This window comes from Leptidea sinapis, chromosome 15 (genome assembly GCF_905404315.1).
Source record: "Leptidea sinapis chromosome 15, ilLepSina1.1, whole genome shotgun sequence".
Lineage (NCBI taxonomy): Eukaryota > Metazoa > Arthropoda > Insecta > Lepidoptera > Pieridae > Leptidea > Leptidea sinapis.
Window position 1 is genome coordinate 11,570,447 of NC_066279.1, and position 17,201 is coordinate 11,587,647.

At 36.5% G+C, this 17,201-nt stretch overlaps 1 protein-coding gene across 11 annotated transcripts in view; it reads right to left on the reverse strand.

The window, feature by feature from the left end:
* LOC126968289 (bromodomain adjacent to zinc finger domain protein 2B-like) overlaps positions 1–17,201 on the reverse strand; it is a 140,012-nt gene that overhangs the window by 60,021 nt on the left and 62,790 nt on the right. For 8 of the 11 annotated variants that reach the window (XM_050813198.1, XM_050813190.1, XM_050813195.1 and 5 more), the window contains 13 exons: positions 16,094–16,178; positions 14,238–14,345; positions 13,466–13,577; positions 11,738–11,830; positions 10,351–10,467; positions 9,731–9,808; positions 8,686–8,787; positions 6,948–7,105; positions 6,248–6,398; positions 4,384–4,508; positions 3,689–3,825; positions 2,375–2,513; positions 1,677–1,763 (listed from right to left, as the gene is read on the reverse strand). In XM_050813198.1, the coding sequence (XP_050669155.1) occupies positions 1,677–1,763; positions 2,375–2,513; positions 3,689–3,825; positions 4,384–4,508; positions 6,248–6,398; positions 6,948–7,105; positions 8,686–8,787; positions 9,731–9,808; positions 10,351–10,467; positions 11,738–11,830; positions 13,466–13,577; positions 14,238–14,345; positions 16,094–16,178 (1,492 nt within the window). The remainder of the gene's footprint in view (positions 1–1,676; positions 1,764–2,374; positions 2,514–3,688; positions 3,826–4,383; positions 4,509–6,247; positions 6,399–6,947; positions 7,106–8,685; positions 8,788–9,730; positions 9,809–10,350; positions 10,468–11,737; positions 11,831–13,465; positions 13,578–14,237; positions 14,346–16,093; positions 16,179–17,201) is intronic. The other 3 variants (XM_050813197.1, XM_050813196.1, XM_050813192.1) reach the window with 1 other exon arrangement.

Here is a 17,201-nt window from a genome sequence, read left to right on the forward strand (position 1 = left end):
AATAAGGCATAACCAAATTAATTGTACACACGTATCGTAGCCTATGTGTCTGTAGGTATATGTTTATCCATAATGGAGCATATAACCAAGCAAGCGAGTATTTTTGAACTTTTAATTCCCGCATGACGTAATAGCCTCGCGCTGATCCGACTATAGTATAGAGACCCGGCTGCACAGCGCCTAGCTAAACAACGTAATATTTCGAAAACTATACGTCGTATCCAAAATATATTTTAACAGTTGATGCTGAAATCAAAATTTGATGTTTTTTTTGGCAGTAGCAAAACGAGCAGATTTTCCAACTGATGTTCATCTACCATCAGCATAACAGTGTTAATATTATCTATATATAAGTAAGTATAACGTAATGTGTTACGGTGATTATAATGGTGAGATTATTTTTTATTAGTTTTGTGAAATATAATTTATCTACACTCAAGCTTTAAATCCTCAATAAAAGATTCTGAAACAGTTATAGCCAACATTAAAATACCCAATGTCCTAATAATCATTACATCATCCAAACGAGTGTTGTTATGAAATTCAGTACAACATTACAACACTCGTTTGGATGATGTAATGGTTACTAGGACTGGCTTTATTAATGTTAGCAGTAGGTTAACTGTTTCAGAATCTTATAGAGGATTCATATTATGGGTGTAGATAAAGTCTTGTATGCAACTGTTGATAATAAGTTATTAAAACACACACATTACATAACAGTTGCATAAGTAACTATTACAAAACACTTACATTTCGATGAACCGCAATGACATTTCAAATTATGTGGCAAACGAAAACTAATAAAGCTAGACCAGGTACCGACTACTAAATGTATCATCACTACAAGTGAGCACAATGTTGCCAAGCATCGAATTGATAATAAAGACAAACACAAGCACATTTATTTAAGAATATAAAATACCATTTTATAGTGACTATTACATATTTCTATTCACATTCAATTAAAATTTTAAAATCACTTATTGAACATCCTCAGACCTAATAACGGGCACAAGTAACACAGAAGTCTCTTTTTTGATATTCTTATTAAAATATTTTTATTCAAAACAGGATGTAATATCAGTTATTGAAAGTCAAACACTATAACCATTCAAAAAAGTATGCCATGAGAAAAACGGGTGCAAGAAACATTGCGGGCTTTTACTTTCTGTACATGTTGTTACCTTTTAATATCTAACAGTAAAACATATTATATAATTTAATTTAAAAGCCTGAGGGCGGCCGCTCCATTCCGAATCTGTGGTATTATTAAAAGTCATTAATGTTATACTAACCTTTACCACACAAACTTTTTTAAACAAATCTTTTGATTTTCGTAATAGATTTGTTGTATACATTTTCTGGGATCATGTAAAAGCATAATTTATATACATTAACCAACAAAAGACTTACTAAGTCGATTTAGCCATGTATTAGGCATTATAAGTTTGTTTGTTCCTAGTAATAAAATTGAATTGCATTAGAATTTTACTCATTAAATAGCCTGACGGTGACTTTCTCATAGCATCTCACAAAATGTACCCTTTGACACAACAGTAATGAAAAAAATTTTTGAATGTTTTATTATATATACTATATTTAGAAAAAAATGAGTCACTACAAAGTGGTGCACTAGACATAAACAAGCACATATATATGAGCACAGAACACACCTCTAATATCTGTTGGCTACGTACTTCCTTCTCGCGTTTCACATACTCCGCCTTCTCCGATCTCTCCAGCTCCCGGACTAAGCGCACCTGAAATATGTCCCTGTATTGACATTTTTAACCGACTTCAAAAGGACAAAAGGAGATACTTCAGTAAATCTATACTACACGGTTACATTATCTCTAGACCTACTACTATGACGTCGATGACAGCATATCGACGAAAAATTTAAAAACAAAGCAGTTTTAGCAAGAAAATATCACGACATATTGTAACGCTAGTAAAACTGCAAACCATACTGACGCAACATGACGTACTCGAGGCGGTGATAGGGGTACGGCAGTGTTCTTCACGTACCAACGAGGTCCAGAGATAATGTGGTCGTGTAGTCCTTGAGTAGGACGTTCAGCTGATGATACGCCCTTATTACAATGCAGTGCCGCTCAGGATTTTTGAAAAACCCAAAAATTCTGAGCAGCACTACAATTGCGCTCGTCACCTTGAGACATAAGATTCGTCACCTTCTGACTGAAACACAATAATGCTCACACATTACTGCTTCACGGCAGAATAAGGCGCCGCTGTGGTGCCCATAATCTAGTCGGCATCCTCGTCGTGCAAAGAAGCCTACCACTGGTACTTGAGTTCAAGTGCTCAAGTTAGCGTGTTTTTAATTACAATCTGTCAATTTGCAACTGACCTGATCTCTATTCCTAGCACTGGCGTCTCTTCTCGCGTCTCTGGCAGCCTGCTGTCTTCTCGCCAGTTCTATTCTACGCTCCAGAGGCGGCGTGGAGCGAGGACCTGCCAAAGCTGCCAACGCCTTTGCTTCTTCCAACCTGAATTTAAAAGAAGAAAACATAAAAAGTCTGGATAGATATTATGTATTTTATTATAATATTAATATCTAGTCTCCCAATGTTTTGAGTTTTCTTGAGTGTGAATTCCGCTATGATTTGTCTTTAATGAATTCGATACGTGATTAAGACTCAAGTCTCGTGCCAGAATATGGTGAGTCAACATCTCCTGAGGATGCCTTTAGTTTTTACGTGTAATAGAGGTTCCATGTTTATACATATTACACGTGTTGAATGGATTAAAAACAAATCTTAGCGGAATTTATACTCCAGAAGGTACTTTCCCTTCATGTCCCATAACTTTGGGACACCCTATACAAACAAATACCAAGCACCATACAAATACATTTTGTATGGTGCGACATTTTTGAGCCTGTAGAGTTTTAAGTCGCCTTCAATGGCCCCATAGTAGCCCGTAAAACACCTTTCAGAAATTTCTCCGCTGGTATCTGTAGCTGCTGTTCACTATAAGACCGTAGAATAAGTACTTATACTAAATATGAATCGAAAACAATTGTGCTTTAGACGAATGAAGTAAAACAAAATATTAATTTATAAAATTGTTCAAGAACGAAATCAAATTACAAAATAATCAAGAAATCACGTTCGCGTAACGCTAGCGTTTGTTCGTAACGCTCTCGTCACGCATTCACCAGCTTACTCCCCAAGTCAAGAAATCACCGTTCGCGTAACGCTAACGTTCGTTTGTAACGCTCTCGTCACGCATTTTACAGCTTACTCCCTAAGTCAAGCGTGCATAAACAAGTTTTACTGCAATAAGGACACAAGCTACATTCTTATTTCGAAAAGTTAAAATTACCAAGGAAGCATAAAATGAATTTTTAGGTAAGATTGACTGCAAAAATCTTCAGCATATCAGTTTAGTGGAGAAACTCACTATTACACTAAATATATAGGGTACTTAGCTAAAACATTCAACTACTTAATTAGTAGTCTTTATTCCTCATTTAGAAATATATTTTTAAATAAGGCGTACATTTCCTTTATTCATGGCTTTTTCTATTAATCACATTCAGCGACCTAAGAACGGGTTTTTGATCGAGTGGGCTTACGAAAAAGAAATAGGGTACTCAGGTACAAAGTGTAGATATTTTAATATAATAATGATAAATTTTAATAAATAATGATCGTGGTACCTCTTGGATACGTCTGTCTCGGAGAGCAGTACAGGGTCCACATCAGACCCCGGCTGGGTATACTCGCCGAGCACGCAGCGCGAATTAAAGCTAAAGTTGTCCACACTCAGCGGGGGACACGGGTTTGACTCCAGGAACTGGAATGTGACAGAATTTAAATTAATTTTACAAATTAAATAAGCCTAATTGAATAAAGTTTATTTGATTTTGACTTTGAAATTTGTAGCCAAAATTTATAAGTGATGCGAACAATTTGACATAATTAAATTGTTTAAATTTCAAAAAGCGACATACCAAGTCAATTTCATAATATACAATTAGTGGGGTTGAGCAGGTTATCACCTGTAAAGTAGATCCTGTAGATGGAGCTACAACCTGACAGTTGAACAACGCATACCAAGATTAAGGATCCATGCATCACTCGAACGGTTGGCTCAGTTGGTAAGATCACTCGGATTGAACCCGAGAGGCGCGGGTTCGAGTCAATAAAATAATAACAATGGGTGTTTGTTTTTAAGGTGTTTATAAGTATTTATGTATTATGTTTCAATCAGTATATTGTATTAAAAATATCGTTGTCTTCTACCCATATCGGCCATGCCTAGTTCGGGACAAGATAATTTGTGTAAAAGTGTGTCATAATTGTATTATTATTATGACTATATTCAAAAGGTGTAAAAGATAATTATAGTTACATTGACAAGCTGGCTGTGTGACGTGATAGTGACGTGTTCGTGAGGGGGCGGCGGGCCGTAGCTGACGTCACCTTTGATGTGACAGTTGCGGGACAGACCCTTGATCACCGTCACGCGCTTCCATCCTGCAAACACACACAAATTTAAAACTAAGTAAAAAATTATTTCTTAAAAGAAGTTGTCTAGTAAAAATAGTATTATGTTAAATCTAATAATTTCTTCCTCCTCTTTTGTGCGTATATCAAACAGTATATATGTTAGTTGCATGTATATATAATATATAGAATGATAATTTATTGCCTATTGTCAAGTTATAAATAACGTCTCCTACACCTTTAGGTTACCTGGAAGCCTTAGGTCGCCTAATTGTTCTACCATAACCAGTACAAATTTTATAATTCATTCATACAAATACTCTAACAGCCATTTGTGTCGAACAAGCCTCCATACGATCAGAGGTAAATCCATTTTAAGCTCACAAGTTTGAATAATCGACGTTCAATTACAGGTCTTATGTTTTTGTATGAAATGATAAATAAAAGTAAATGTATGCGCCTCAGTCGCTCCATTCCCAATCTGAGGTATTAAGAAAGTCATTTATGTTATAGTAAACTTCACCACACAAACGTTTTGTACAATTTTTTTAAATTTCGTAATACATTTGTTTTGAACATTTTTTGGGATCTTGTTGTACAAGCATATACACCGCCCCACAAAAGACTTACAAACTCAACTTAGCCGAGTAGTAGGCATTATAAGTTTATGTTTGTTCCTTGTGTAACGTTATGGTTATGACATAAACATTGAACAACGAGTTTGTCTTAAATTTTGCATAGTCTACTTAAAACTTGGAGTTTAAGTGATGACTTTCTTAATGATACCACAAAACGGGATTGAACCGACTGCCCTCAAGCTATTAAATAATAAGTTATATTCTACGATATAACATTGTAATCATATTTTATATGAAACAAAGAAAAAAGCTAGCTGAGTTTCTTGCGCCCGCTCTTCTCAGGTCTGACGCATAGTGATATTATATCTTATTTTGAATAAAAATATTTTATTCATACACAAATAAAATTTGTAAGAATTTTTTTATAAATGATGCGGGACTCGAACCCACGACCTCTCGTGTTCCGTGCGAGTGCTCTGCCAACTGAGCTAACCGTTCGAGTGACGTATCGTCATAAAATCTTGTATGCTTTATTCAACTCTCAGGTTGTGGCTTCATCTACAGGATCCACTATACAGTTGATAACCTGCTCAACCCCAATATTTGCATATCAGGAAAATGACTTGTGTTGTCGCTCTTGTAAATCTTACTCGACTGGAACCCAGTCCCGCATCGTTCATAAAATCTTGTTTTCGAATTTTATTTGTGTATTAATCCTACAAGTGAGGGTTATGACTATAAAACACATCAAATTATTTAAAAATATTTGAATTTGAACTAGACACCATTTCGATTACAATTTTCGTTGTATGAGAATAGTCATAGAATAATAGGTCAACAGAATGACCTGGAGGTCTATTCCCAAAAATCGAAAGTTGAAGTTTTGCTCCGAAACGAATGAACTACGAATTTCGAATTGCCTATTACGAAAGTTTTGAATTTCGTTTCGGAACCATACAAATATGATCATAATAATGTCAAACAACGAAGAAGTATATGTCAAGTGAATTTGTGAATAGGGTAAACGAAAGGCAAAATGCCTAATCGCGAACTTCGTATCGATCTTCGGATCCGAAACACTTTCGTAATAGGAAAATGCACGTCCGAAAATCCGTCAACCGAATATTCGTATTTCGATTTTGGTAATAGGGCTCCTGGTGACTTAAGAGCTGCGTTATGTATGTAAGGTACCCAGTGCCAGCGGCAGACGCAGCTGAGGGCCCGCGGCCGGTGTTCCCCCCGCGGCCACGCCCGCGTCACTCGCGTCCGAGTCCGAGTGACTGTCGGAGCGACACTCCGAGTCCGTACTGCCGCCTTCTCCGACCAGCGCCCGTAGTTTCTCCTGGTGACATTAACAACCAATCAAATGTAAGCCGCTGAAAAGATTTTTTTTTGACAGTAAGGGACGAGATGAGCAGGACGTTCAGCTATCAGTAATTGATACGACCTGCCCATTACAATACAGTGCCGCTTAGGATTTTTGAAAAACCCACAACCCTGAGCGGCACTACAATTTACCTCGAGAAAAGGTGTAAAGTCGTATTTGTCCAGTAATTTCACTAGCTACGGCGCCGTTCTGACCGAAAGACAGTAATGCTTACACATTATTACTTCACGGCGAAATAATAGGTTTTTAAAGTACTCATAGAGGGTTTAAGTATTTTCTTTGAATAACGCGAGTGTTACATATAAAACGCGTGTAATTATGTTTTAACATTAGATTTGGCGTAAAAATCACATTTATATTATTATTTTAGCTAACCCGACGGTGCTCTAAAAAGGTCACGTAAAAACGAATGTAAAGACACTGTTTCAATTACACGCGTTTTAATCCCTTAAAAAGTGTTTTATTTAAATGAGGATTAAGTTCTTTTAATATAGTAGACATTACCAAGTCAGTTTCGCCTAGAAGCTGATGTGCTAACGCGGGACGAAGGCCTAGAGCTCTGCTTTGGGCCAGCAAAGACGCGACGGTATTCTTCTTGGGTTTGCTCACACCTCTACCTAGGTTCCGAGGTCTTCCTTCGCGGGACGGCCATTGAGACACAGCTAAAACAATGAAAACAAACTTAACAAAATGACAGTGAAAATTTTTATGAAACATCACAGGTGCAAGTCTAAATTAGCGCAAGTAATTCGCTATATGTGGCTGCCATTAGAGAAGGTTACTTCGTTACGGCACACAAGACGGCCACAGACACTAAATCAAATAATTATCAACAGTTGCATACAAGACTTTATCTACACCCACAATAATATGAATCCTCTATAAAATATTCTGAAACAGTTAGCTTACTGCTAACGCCAGCGTAGCCAGTCCTAGTAACTATTATATAATCAAAAGGACTGTTATTATGAAAACGGATGATATAATGTACTGAATTACATTACAACACTCGTTTGGATGATGTAATGGTTATTAGGACATTGGGTATTTTAATGTTGGCAATAAGCTAACTGTTTTAGAATCTTTAATAGTAGATTTAAAGAATGGGTGTAAATAAATGACATTACATAATAAACAGGTTATACTGAATTATATACACGCACAGTACGTCATTACCACAATACAAGAAATAGAACAGTAGCGTAACTCAGCGGCGTCCTTAAAATTTATACCTCCGTCTGAGCGTAGCGCCACGCTAGAAGCGGAAGGCGCAGCTAATTTAACTCGGACAGTGACCAGTCTCGGCGGCGTACGGCGTGGCACTCAAAAGTTTTGCCTCCCCAAGATTGCTTAGCGGTCGTGTAAATCGTGTGTATGTATGCGTGCGTCGATCCGGGCGCTCTAGTATGGTATTAAAGTACTGTTCTATTACTGTTTTGTGACATTACTCATCTACTGTTTACTTAATCTAATATAATAAAATACGGGTTGCACTCCGGGAGTGCCGGCCGAAGTAAAAACTTGAACATTAACGTTGCGTATTTTTGAATATTTTGGAATTTATCAGTAAAGTAAAATTATGTGGTTAAATACAATATTCATTTATTGCGCTATCGTACACAAAATTGACAATTTATATTACATAAACACTTCAGAACTGTTAAAATTATTTTATATTTTTTTATATTTACATTACATTTACATTAAAAAGATTATTTCTCAGGAACATCAACTTTTATCCATACATTTCAACGATTCTTTCACAATCTTCATTACCAGCATTATATTCGCCAATCTCTTAAACTACAAAACAATATGTTTATGGTAGCTGAAGTAAGAAACAAAATAATAAAAAAATTAAACCAAATAATAAGTAACAAAGAAATGCAAGTATACATTAGGGAGAGTCTTCGCAAATGACAAAACTTAAAAAACAAATAATTAAATTGATTTCACCGCTGAGATTCCATCCCTCGACCTCGCGATGTTTCGACTTCGCAATTACAATGATTCAACCACTGGTCCAATGACCGTAAGATCATTAAGTTGAAATAGCCGAACTATAATTAGTTAGTAGCATAAATCTTTCATCCATAATTTCAGCGACTGTCTTACAAATTTTGGATCAGGCCACGTGTCCTGACGCGAGTTTAACATTTTATACCCATCCCAAGAAAAGTACTCAATGCCGCTAAAAGTTCACTTCAAAAAACATTAGTAGAATTAACGGAAGCCGACTCACATTCACTATCCTCACTGCCACTGGATCTTGGGCGGGCGATGTCCCCTTGCGGTACCAACTCAGGCGCCACTCGCCGAGGTTTCGCCCCGGGCTTACGACGAGCTGGCAATACAATAAATATATATATATAATAATAATATATGAATAATAATAAATAAATTTAAAGGCCATTTATCCTACACCTCTTCGGTACATGCCTTGGGTGGTATTGCTTTAAGTGTCATCAAGGAGAAATTCAAAGGAATCAATATTGAGAAAATAAATGCATTTAATTCCTTTTTGTGTTTTATTGATGTGACAACTGGGCCGGAAAATGCACTTTAATTTTTTCTTTTCTTCTAGATAATGAATATTATGAATGAAAATGGTACGTACCAAATGTTTGTGTAATATTTATTTATGTATATTGTATTATTAGGACAATTTGTTATTTTTTTTAAGCGATATCCCTCACTAATGGGATTAGTTATATTAAATTTGTAAGTAAGTTGAAGAGCGCTCTTCCAGGTCCCAGATTCGAGTCCCGCTGCGTTCATAAATTTTGGTTAATTTAATTTTTATTAATAGGAATATATAGTCTAGCAGCAATGTATATCAGACTATGCCTAGTTTTTGGGCTATATAATTTGTTTCATCATCATCATGCCGGAAATCGTCCACTGCTGGACAAAGACCCCAAAGATCTCCACGACAATTGGTCCTGCGCTACCCTCATTCAATTTATTCCGGCGATCTTGACCAGATCGTCGGTCCACCTTGAGGGGGGCCTACCAGCACTACTTCTTCCGGTACGTGGTCGCCATTCGAGGAATTTACCGCCCCAACGGTCGTCTAACCTTCGAACTATGTGCCTTGCCCACTGCCACTTCAGTTTCTGCAACTATCTGGGCTATGTCAGTGACTTTGGTTCTCCGATGGATCTCCTCATTTCTCATTCGATCTCGCAGATAAATTAATAATAATCATAATTTTCTTTAATGCATATATAAGGGTATATAATATATAAACTTGTGGAGATAATAGTTGTAATGTGTTGTATACTAACATATTCTATCGTTTGAAGCGTTGAGGGAGCTGCTAAGTGACGTTAGACGAGACAATGCGTCCGATGCTTGAGTGTTCGCTGTAACAAACATTGTAGCTATTAAGAGCATTTATTTTTAATGTATTTACTAATATATTTGTAACAAAGCGACGATGTGACGTCATCGACATCAGGTCCAAAGACAATGTAACCGGCAAGTGATTTTTTTATTTAATACAAATTTGATGCCCACAGTAATCATCGCGTGTCACTGAATTTAAAATTCTTTTAACAAGTATGTCACAAATTACTATATAAATTGTCAATACAAGTAGAGGATGAAGAAATTATTCGTGTTGATTAATTTAAAGTGTTTATCATATCACAACCCCTAAAAAGATTTACAATTTTTTTGTGAATTTTTAGATCTCACAAGCAAGTCTATATTGGAATCACCGCACACTATAATTAATTTATTGATGTTGCATAATTGTTCCATAAGTGGTGGTCTATACCACACATACCGCAATATAACATATACCACAATATTTTATTGTTAATAAAATAATATCTTATTTATTGTACAAGAAACTGCCATTTTGCTAGATGATTAAAAGCTATTATTACAAACAATCAATAACCTGGGGTGGGTTTGAGCGAGAGGTTGAGTGGCGCATCGTCATCTGGCTTCGAGCCCAGGTCCAAGGGTATTTCCTCCGAGCTGGCGTTGGACTTTGTACTTAGATTCAAACCGGAATCTGAAATAGACAGAAAATATACTAATAATACACTCAAGTTCAAAGTCAAATATTCAATTACGCTTAAACTAAATATTTCGCCGTCATTGAATCGTCGCTAAAAATATTTCTTTTAAATTACTGATTTTTTTTATAATTATAATATTGACACGCTTTTACACAAATTATCTTGCCCCAAATTAAGCCATATAGCCTGTGTTATGGGTTGCAAAACAACGATATATTTAATACAATATACTTACTTAAACATACATAAATACATATAAACATACATAAATACATTTAAACATCCATGACTCGGAAACAAACATCAATATTCATCATATAAATGCTTGCACCTACCGGGATTCGAACCCGGGACCTCTAGCTTAGTAGGTAGGATCGCTAACCACTCGGCTAGCCACCACTTGACTCGAAACACAACGGTCACTCTTTTCAATCAATAGAGAATTTTACAATGGCTGTAGTATACAAAACAAATTAGTTTGTAAGTTGCTGCATCAAAGTAATAAACAATAAACTGTATAAATATAAATTATCTTATATTGGATGCATCAACCATATGACCTATTATTTACGTAAAAAAAATATACACAGTTAATCGGAATTCAAAGGCAAGTCAAATCTATACATATGATCTATATCTCGAAATTGTCTTAAATAGAATCACACTGAGATAAGATGGTATATATATGGCTTTGGTGAACAGGCCGGATTTGGAAACAAAACACGACACTAGACATGTACAAATCATACAAATTTATTTGAAAACAAAATTTATAAACGATGCGGGACTCGAACCCGCGAACTCTCGCGTTCCGTGTGAGCGCTATTCCACTGAGCCAGCCGTTTAATTGTTTAGATTTGAAACATTCGAGCGACATTTCAAGTCAATTTCCTTAGTATGCAAATATTTGGGGTTGAGCATGTCATCAAGTGTGAAGCAGATCCAGATGTAAATGAAGCCCGAGAGTTGAACAAGACATATCAAGATTTATGAATGTTACGTCTTCTTCTTCTTCTTCTTCATACGGGCGCTTTCCGCAACTCGACGTCATATACGCCTATTTTGCGTGCGAGGGTGGTAGAGGCTACTCCAACCAGCCAAGCTCCTCCAAGAAGTCACCCAACCTCTTAACGTCGCCGAAGACTTCCCGAAGAGAAGTAAATGTTACGTCACTCGAACGTTTGGCTCAGTAGAAGAGACACAGACGCTTTTAGATAACTTAGATAAATAAAATTATAACTATACAATCCAAATATAACTTACCTGCAGCATTCGTACCGGCCAGTTGTTTCTCAAGGGCTGCCAAGCTGACTCCACTCTGGCTTGCGATAGTTTGTAGTAACTCACGCGATATACCTGCATGCAAATAAATAAATAAATCCTCAGATTAAGGATTGGTCTCCGCTGCGATCCAACTAGATACCGCCGACGTAGTGCGGCAACTAGTTGGAGCTCTATCTCTAACTCTATCTATCTCATGTCGTGATGCAATAGAGCCATAATGATTGGCACAGAGTGATATATATACTGATTTTAACAGAGTTCTAATTACGGCAAGTCATAGGTTTTTAAATACGTATATAAGTTTCCGTACTAATGTTGTTAGGGCTTCAATGTGGTATTTGAACATAAGGTTTTCATCAATAATTATAATACCCAAATATCTAATTGACTGTTTTCTGCTAAGTACAGGACAGTTACAAATGGTACTTACTCCAAAATTGTGCGTGTAGTAAGTAGGTACATGAGGTTGCGAACTAGATATAACTAGTGTACCTTACCGTAATCAATAAAAAAATTAAAACATATCATAACATATTATTAAGAAATGGTTTCAAAAGTTAACGTAAATAAAAAGCATTCCAGGAAGAAAATGTCTGAGACCTGAATAAATCTATCTAATGAAAAAACCTAGTGGCTATCACTAAATTTCTAACATGTGATATCATTTAGAAACAAACCAATCTCATTGTTTTAATTTCACATCGTTCTCATAGTTTTAACTTCACAAAACATGTACTTTGTACATTTTCTGTTATTGTTTTTTATATAAGAAGGGGTAAACGGGCAACAGGCTCACGAGTTCGGGAGTGGTGAGGCAACTGCCCATAGACATCCGCAACAACAGGTGAAGAGATACGTTGCCGGCCTTTAAGGTATGCTCTTCTCTTGATGGTGAGACCTAGTAGACCTATATATATATTTTATTATCGACCATTATACGAGATTTATGTATATATACATTATTATGAATTATTTATTATATGTAGAGTGCACTGTATCTCCTAAGTTAAACGGGCACCGCTGAAAATCAGTGCTGTGTCATAGTCATGGCCGTGTCTCAGATAATCCTAAGTCGTTGACCCATTTTCTGCACTGTACAAGAACTCTCCAATATGAAATCAATCATTATTTAAACATATTCTTTTTTGTTTTGTTGCAATAAATGTTGTTCTTTCTTCGCCCAACGAAACAATAACTCGACTTTTTTTATATATAAAAGACAGGGCAAACGGCCGACAGACTCGCATGATTGGATGCATTGGCAGCCTTTAAGTTGAGAATATGAAATACGCGAAGGTCCCAGAGTATTGGTTCAGGAAAACTGCAGCTAGTAATTGATTCCACAACATCATACGGGTCACATGATACTTCATCAACTTCGAATGGCGACCACATACCGGAAGACACAGTGTTGGTAGACCCCCCACAAGATGGACCGATGACCTGGTAAAGATCTTTGGGGGAGGGCTTTGTCAAGCAGTGGACGTCTTCCGGCTGATGATGATGATAATATGGGTGACTTTACGCATTTTGACGTAATATTGGCTGCTGGTATCAAACCGAACAACTCCTCTGAGCACTCCCCGTGATAAATGCGGTAGAAGATGCAGAGAGAACCCACATTTCTATGTGACGCCGAATTAGCCGAACGAGTTCATATTTTTTGATTCATTAAGTAGTAAGTAAGTTAGTAACCAGATGAGGTACCTGCGTAATCGGACAAGTTGGGCGGCGGCGTGCCCGATATCGAGCTGCCTCGGTCCGGTTTGTTCGGCAGCCGTATCACCTCCACCGACGACCGAGAGTTGCCGTACTCATCCTGCAAAAAATGCGGAGTCCATCAACAAATATACACCACAAGTTTATAAACACCAAAAAAACTGTCAGGCTATTTTTTTTGTGGGAGTGGACACACTAGCGTCCGTGTCACCTGATACTAAGTTGATAACTTAGCTGCCGCTGCCGATATTCTCTTGCAAGTGATACACAGGACGTTGCCGGCCCTTTAAAAAAGTGTACGCGCTTTTTTTTAAGGTACCCATATCGTATCGTCCTGAAAACATCACACAAGGAAGCTCATTTCACAGCTTGGTTATACATGGAACAAAGTTCCTGGAAAAGTTCATGCGAAGGTGCAAACAGCGACACACCATATATTACACTATCATCCCCATCATCTGGATGTATGGCGGTCCTCCATAGTGCTGTTTTCCAGGAACTTACTTCCATGTACCTAGTACAAAGCTGTGGAATGAGCTTCCTTCAAAAAAGCGCGAACAGCTTTCTAACAGGCCGGTAACGCTTCTGTGATTCCTCTGGTGTTGCAGGAGAACGTGGCAGTGACCACTTAACATCAGGTGACCCGTACGCTCGTTTGTTTATTTAAAGACTTCCTTGAGAACTTGAAAGGAAATCTTTAAATATCAACAGGATTTAAGAAAAAATCAAAGAAGCCATACTGCAATGTCCATATACCCACCAGTTTCTGTCTCTTGCTGGGCAGCTCGCTCGAGGGATGGAGGGACACGTGCGGCGGGTCCAATGATATCGTCTTCTTTCTGCCGCGGTTCGTGGAACTGGTTGGAACCTGTTCCAAAAAGAAGGACAGAACAGCTCAGAATATCAATGCTATATATGGTCAGGATATGGCTATAATTAGCCGTACCAGTTTGAGGCTCTTTTCAACAGGATGCCGGTTACATTATAGGCACCACAACGGCGCCTATTTCTGCCGTGAAGCAGTAATGTGTAAGCATTACTGTGTTTCGGTCCGAAGGGTGCCGTAGCTAGTGAAATTACTGGGCAAATGAGACTTAACATCTTATGTCTCAAGATGACGAACGTAGTTGTAATGCCCCTCAGAATTATTAGGGTTTTTCAAGAATTCTGAGCGGCACTGCATTGTAATGGGCAGGGCGTATCAATTACCATCAGCTGAATGTCCTGCTGGTCTCATTAAAATTATCATCCCTTATTTAAAAAAACAACTTTGGTTCGGTGCATTTTTAGTTTGATTGCTTCCGTAGAGGACACTTCAACTTGAATAAACCCCAAAGAAGTTCAGAAACTAACTTACAAAAAAAAAAAATTGCATTAGGGGTTATTACGGGCATTTATAAATATTCAAATGTTGTGAGTGTTTCTTGAGTGCTAAATCTGCATATTTGTCTTGTACCAATTCTACATATGTTTCGCCTCTACACGAGTCATCCTCAGAAGATGTTGACTCGCCAAAATGGTTAAAGACAGTATTCTTATCTTAGATTTAATATTTCTTAATCTAATACTCAAGAAAACTCACATCATTCGGATAAATAATGACGAATTTAATGTAATGGTAGAAACGATTAAATCGAAAACTAAGCAATTAGGGATATTGTTGTATGCCCACAATATTAACCCATTTGCATCATGATAAAATGCTTGAATAATGGGAGCCCCATAATATAACTGACCCACAGAGCGAAGTCACGCATTGAAGCTTGCCTTAACATGATGATGATATGGCACAAAAATGCACAGATCTTTGGATAAATTGTGATATGAACTAATAATTGAAAATCACAATGACCGGCTCCAGGTCAAACAAAAATTAAAAAAAAAAAGCAATTAGCTAAACGTCATCGGTCATCGCTTCGGAAACAATTGGCGCTCCGAGTTGTTTTTAGGACGATGTAAGAGACATTTCTTGGGAATGAGTGCTGCTGATCATGGCCACATTACTCTAGGAAATGCCTAATACTAATGAGCGTAGCCTGGGTGTCCGTTTTTTTCATAATTTTTATTGTTTTTCTTTGTTTTTATTTAAATCAGTCAAGTTATTTTTTTATGAAATTTATTTCGGTACTTTAATTGAATATTTTTAAGAATAATAACTATTAAGTATTAAAATACTTTAAGCAAAAGTGAACTCCTCATTCCTCACATAAATACTTAAGTTTCATGAGGTTTCCTAAAATTGTTTTGTAGTTTGTTTCTTGTATTTATTTTGAACAATAAATATAAAAAAAGAGAGAAGAAGCGGTGTAAGAAACTCTCAAGGCATTCTTTTTTTGCGTTCTTATAATTATCAAATTATCGTAACTCGTCTCAGGCTGTCCGATCACTTTGGATATTCAGATGTGGAGTAGTACAATTTACGACAGTCATTTTTTAATACAACATTAAAATTTATTTATAGATAATGCCTAAACAGTGACTGACACTTTATATTAAAAGTGTATACATTTACCATTGTAAACATCTTAGCTATAAAAAGTCGTTCATAGTGGAGGTGTCATCATAAACCCAGATTTATATTAAATTATGTCTCTTTGATAGATCATTGTTAATTACCTTTGGACCAGTCAATGAAGAGGTGTATTTAATTATTTCTGTATCTGGTGGAAGTCGAACTCCTCCCAATACAGCGGCCGGATCACTGAAACAATAATATTGAAACGTAATTAGAGAAGCTATCGAAATTAAAAACCATAATAAGAATTTGAATAATGAAATGAAATGAAACTTATAGTGTCGAATAAATCTTAAATTTATAGTCTTTTATTCGGCAACAATATAGTTTTTTTGTTGATCAACCATTTAAATAGGAGTCCAGTAAATCGTTACTGTGGTAAGTTTTTATTTCTAGAGGTAGATGATTGAATAATTTTATACACATTACATAGCTACTATTTAGGTATAATGTTGTTCTGGGACTGTGGCCTTAAACCAGTCTATCGCGTAATCGGGTTATTTAGATTCTTAAAATCTTTATTAGTTTCAGAGATATTTTCATTAAACTAAACCACCGTTATTTGAGTAAATTGCTCATAACTTTTTCTTATCTTTGAGCGTAGCTTTTTTTTTTAAATATTTACATTTAAAATGACTCAGAATTTTGGTTTTCAAGGATCCTAAGCACTTAGTGGGCAGACCGCAGATAGAAGATGAACTATAGATGCGTCACTAAAATAACAATAACATTGTGACATAAATTAAATTGGTATTGAGAGTAAGCGAGATACACTATAATATCTGCTATCCTTTTCGCGTATTCCATTTTTTGATTAGACCCAGTTCATTGGCTCCCAACAGCCAATGGCTGCCGTTGTGTCAAAACTATTGAATTTAAATTCAAATTGAATAAAATCTGATTGTTAATTCGTAATTGAGTGATTTGGTGTGAATTCTGTTATTATTAAAATATGGGATGTTGTTGTCTATTACGTTGCACAAATCGTTCATAACGAAAACATAACACACGTCACAGCTATCTCATTTTACATACGCTGAAAGCGAATCTTGTCAAAGCGAATCCTGGCGCAACTTTCTAATAAACTTGATAATGTATGAAATTGTACTAAAATAATGGCGGCAAACGCTGTCTCGCTCTAACATATATTCGACTCTTTATTTAGCTCTGATATTACGATATACGTCATTATTTGATTATGTTGGTATC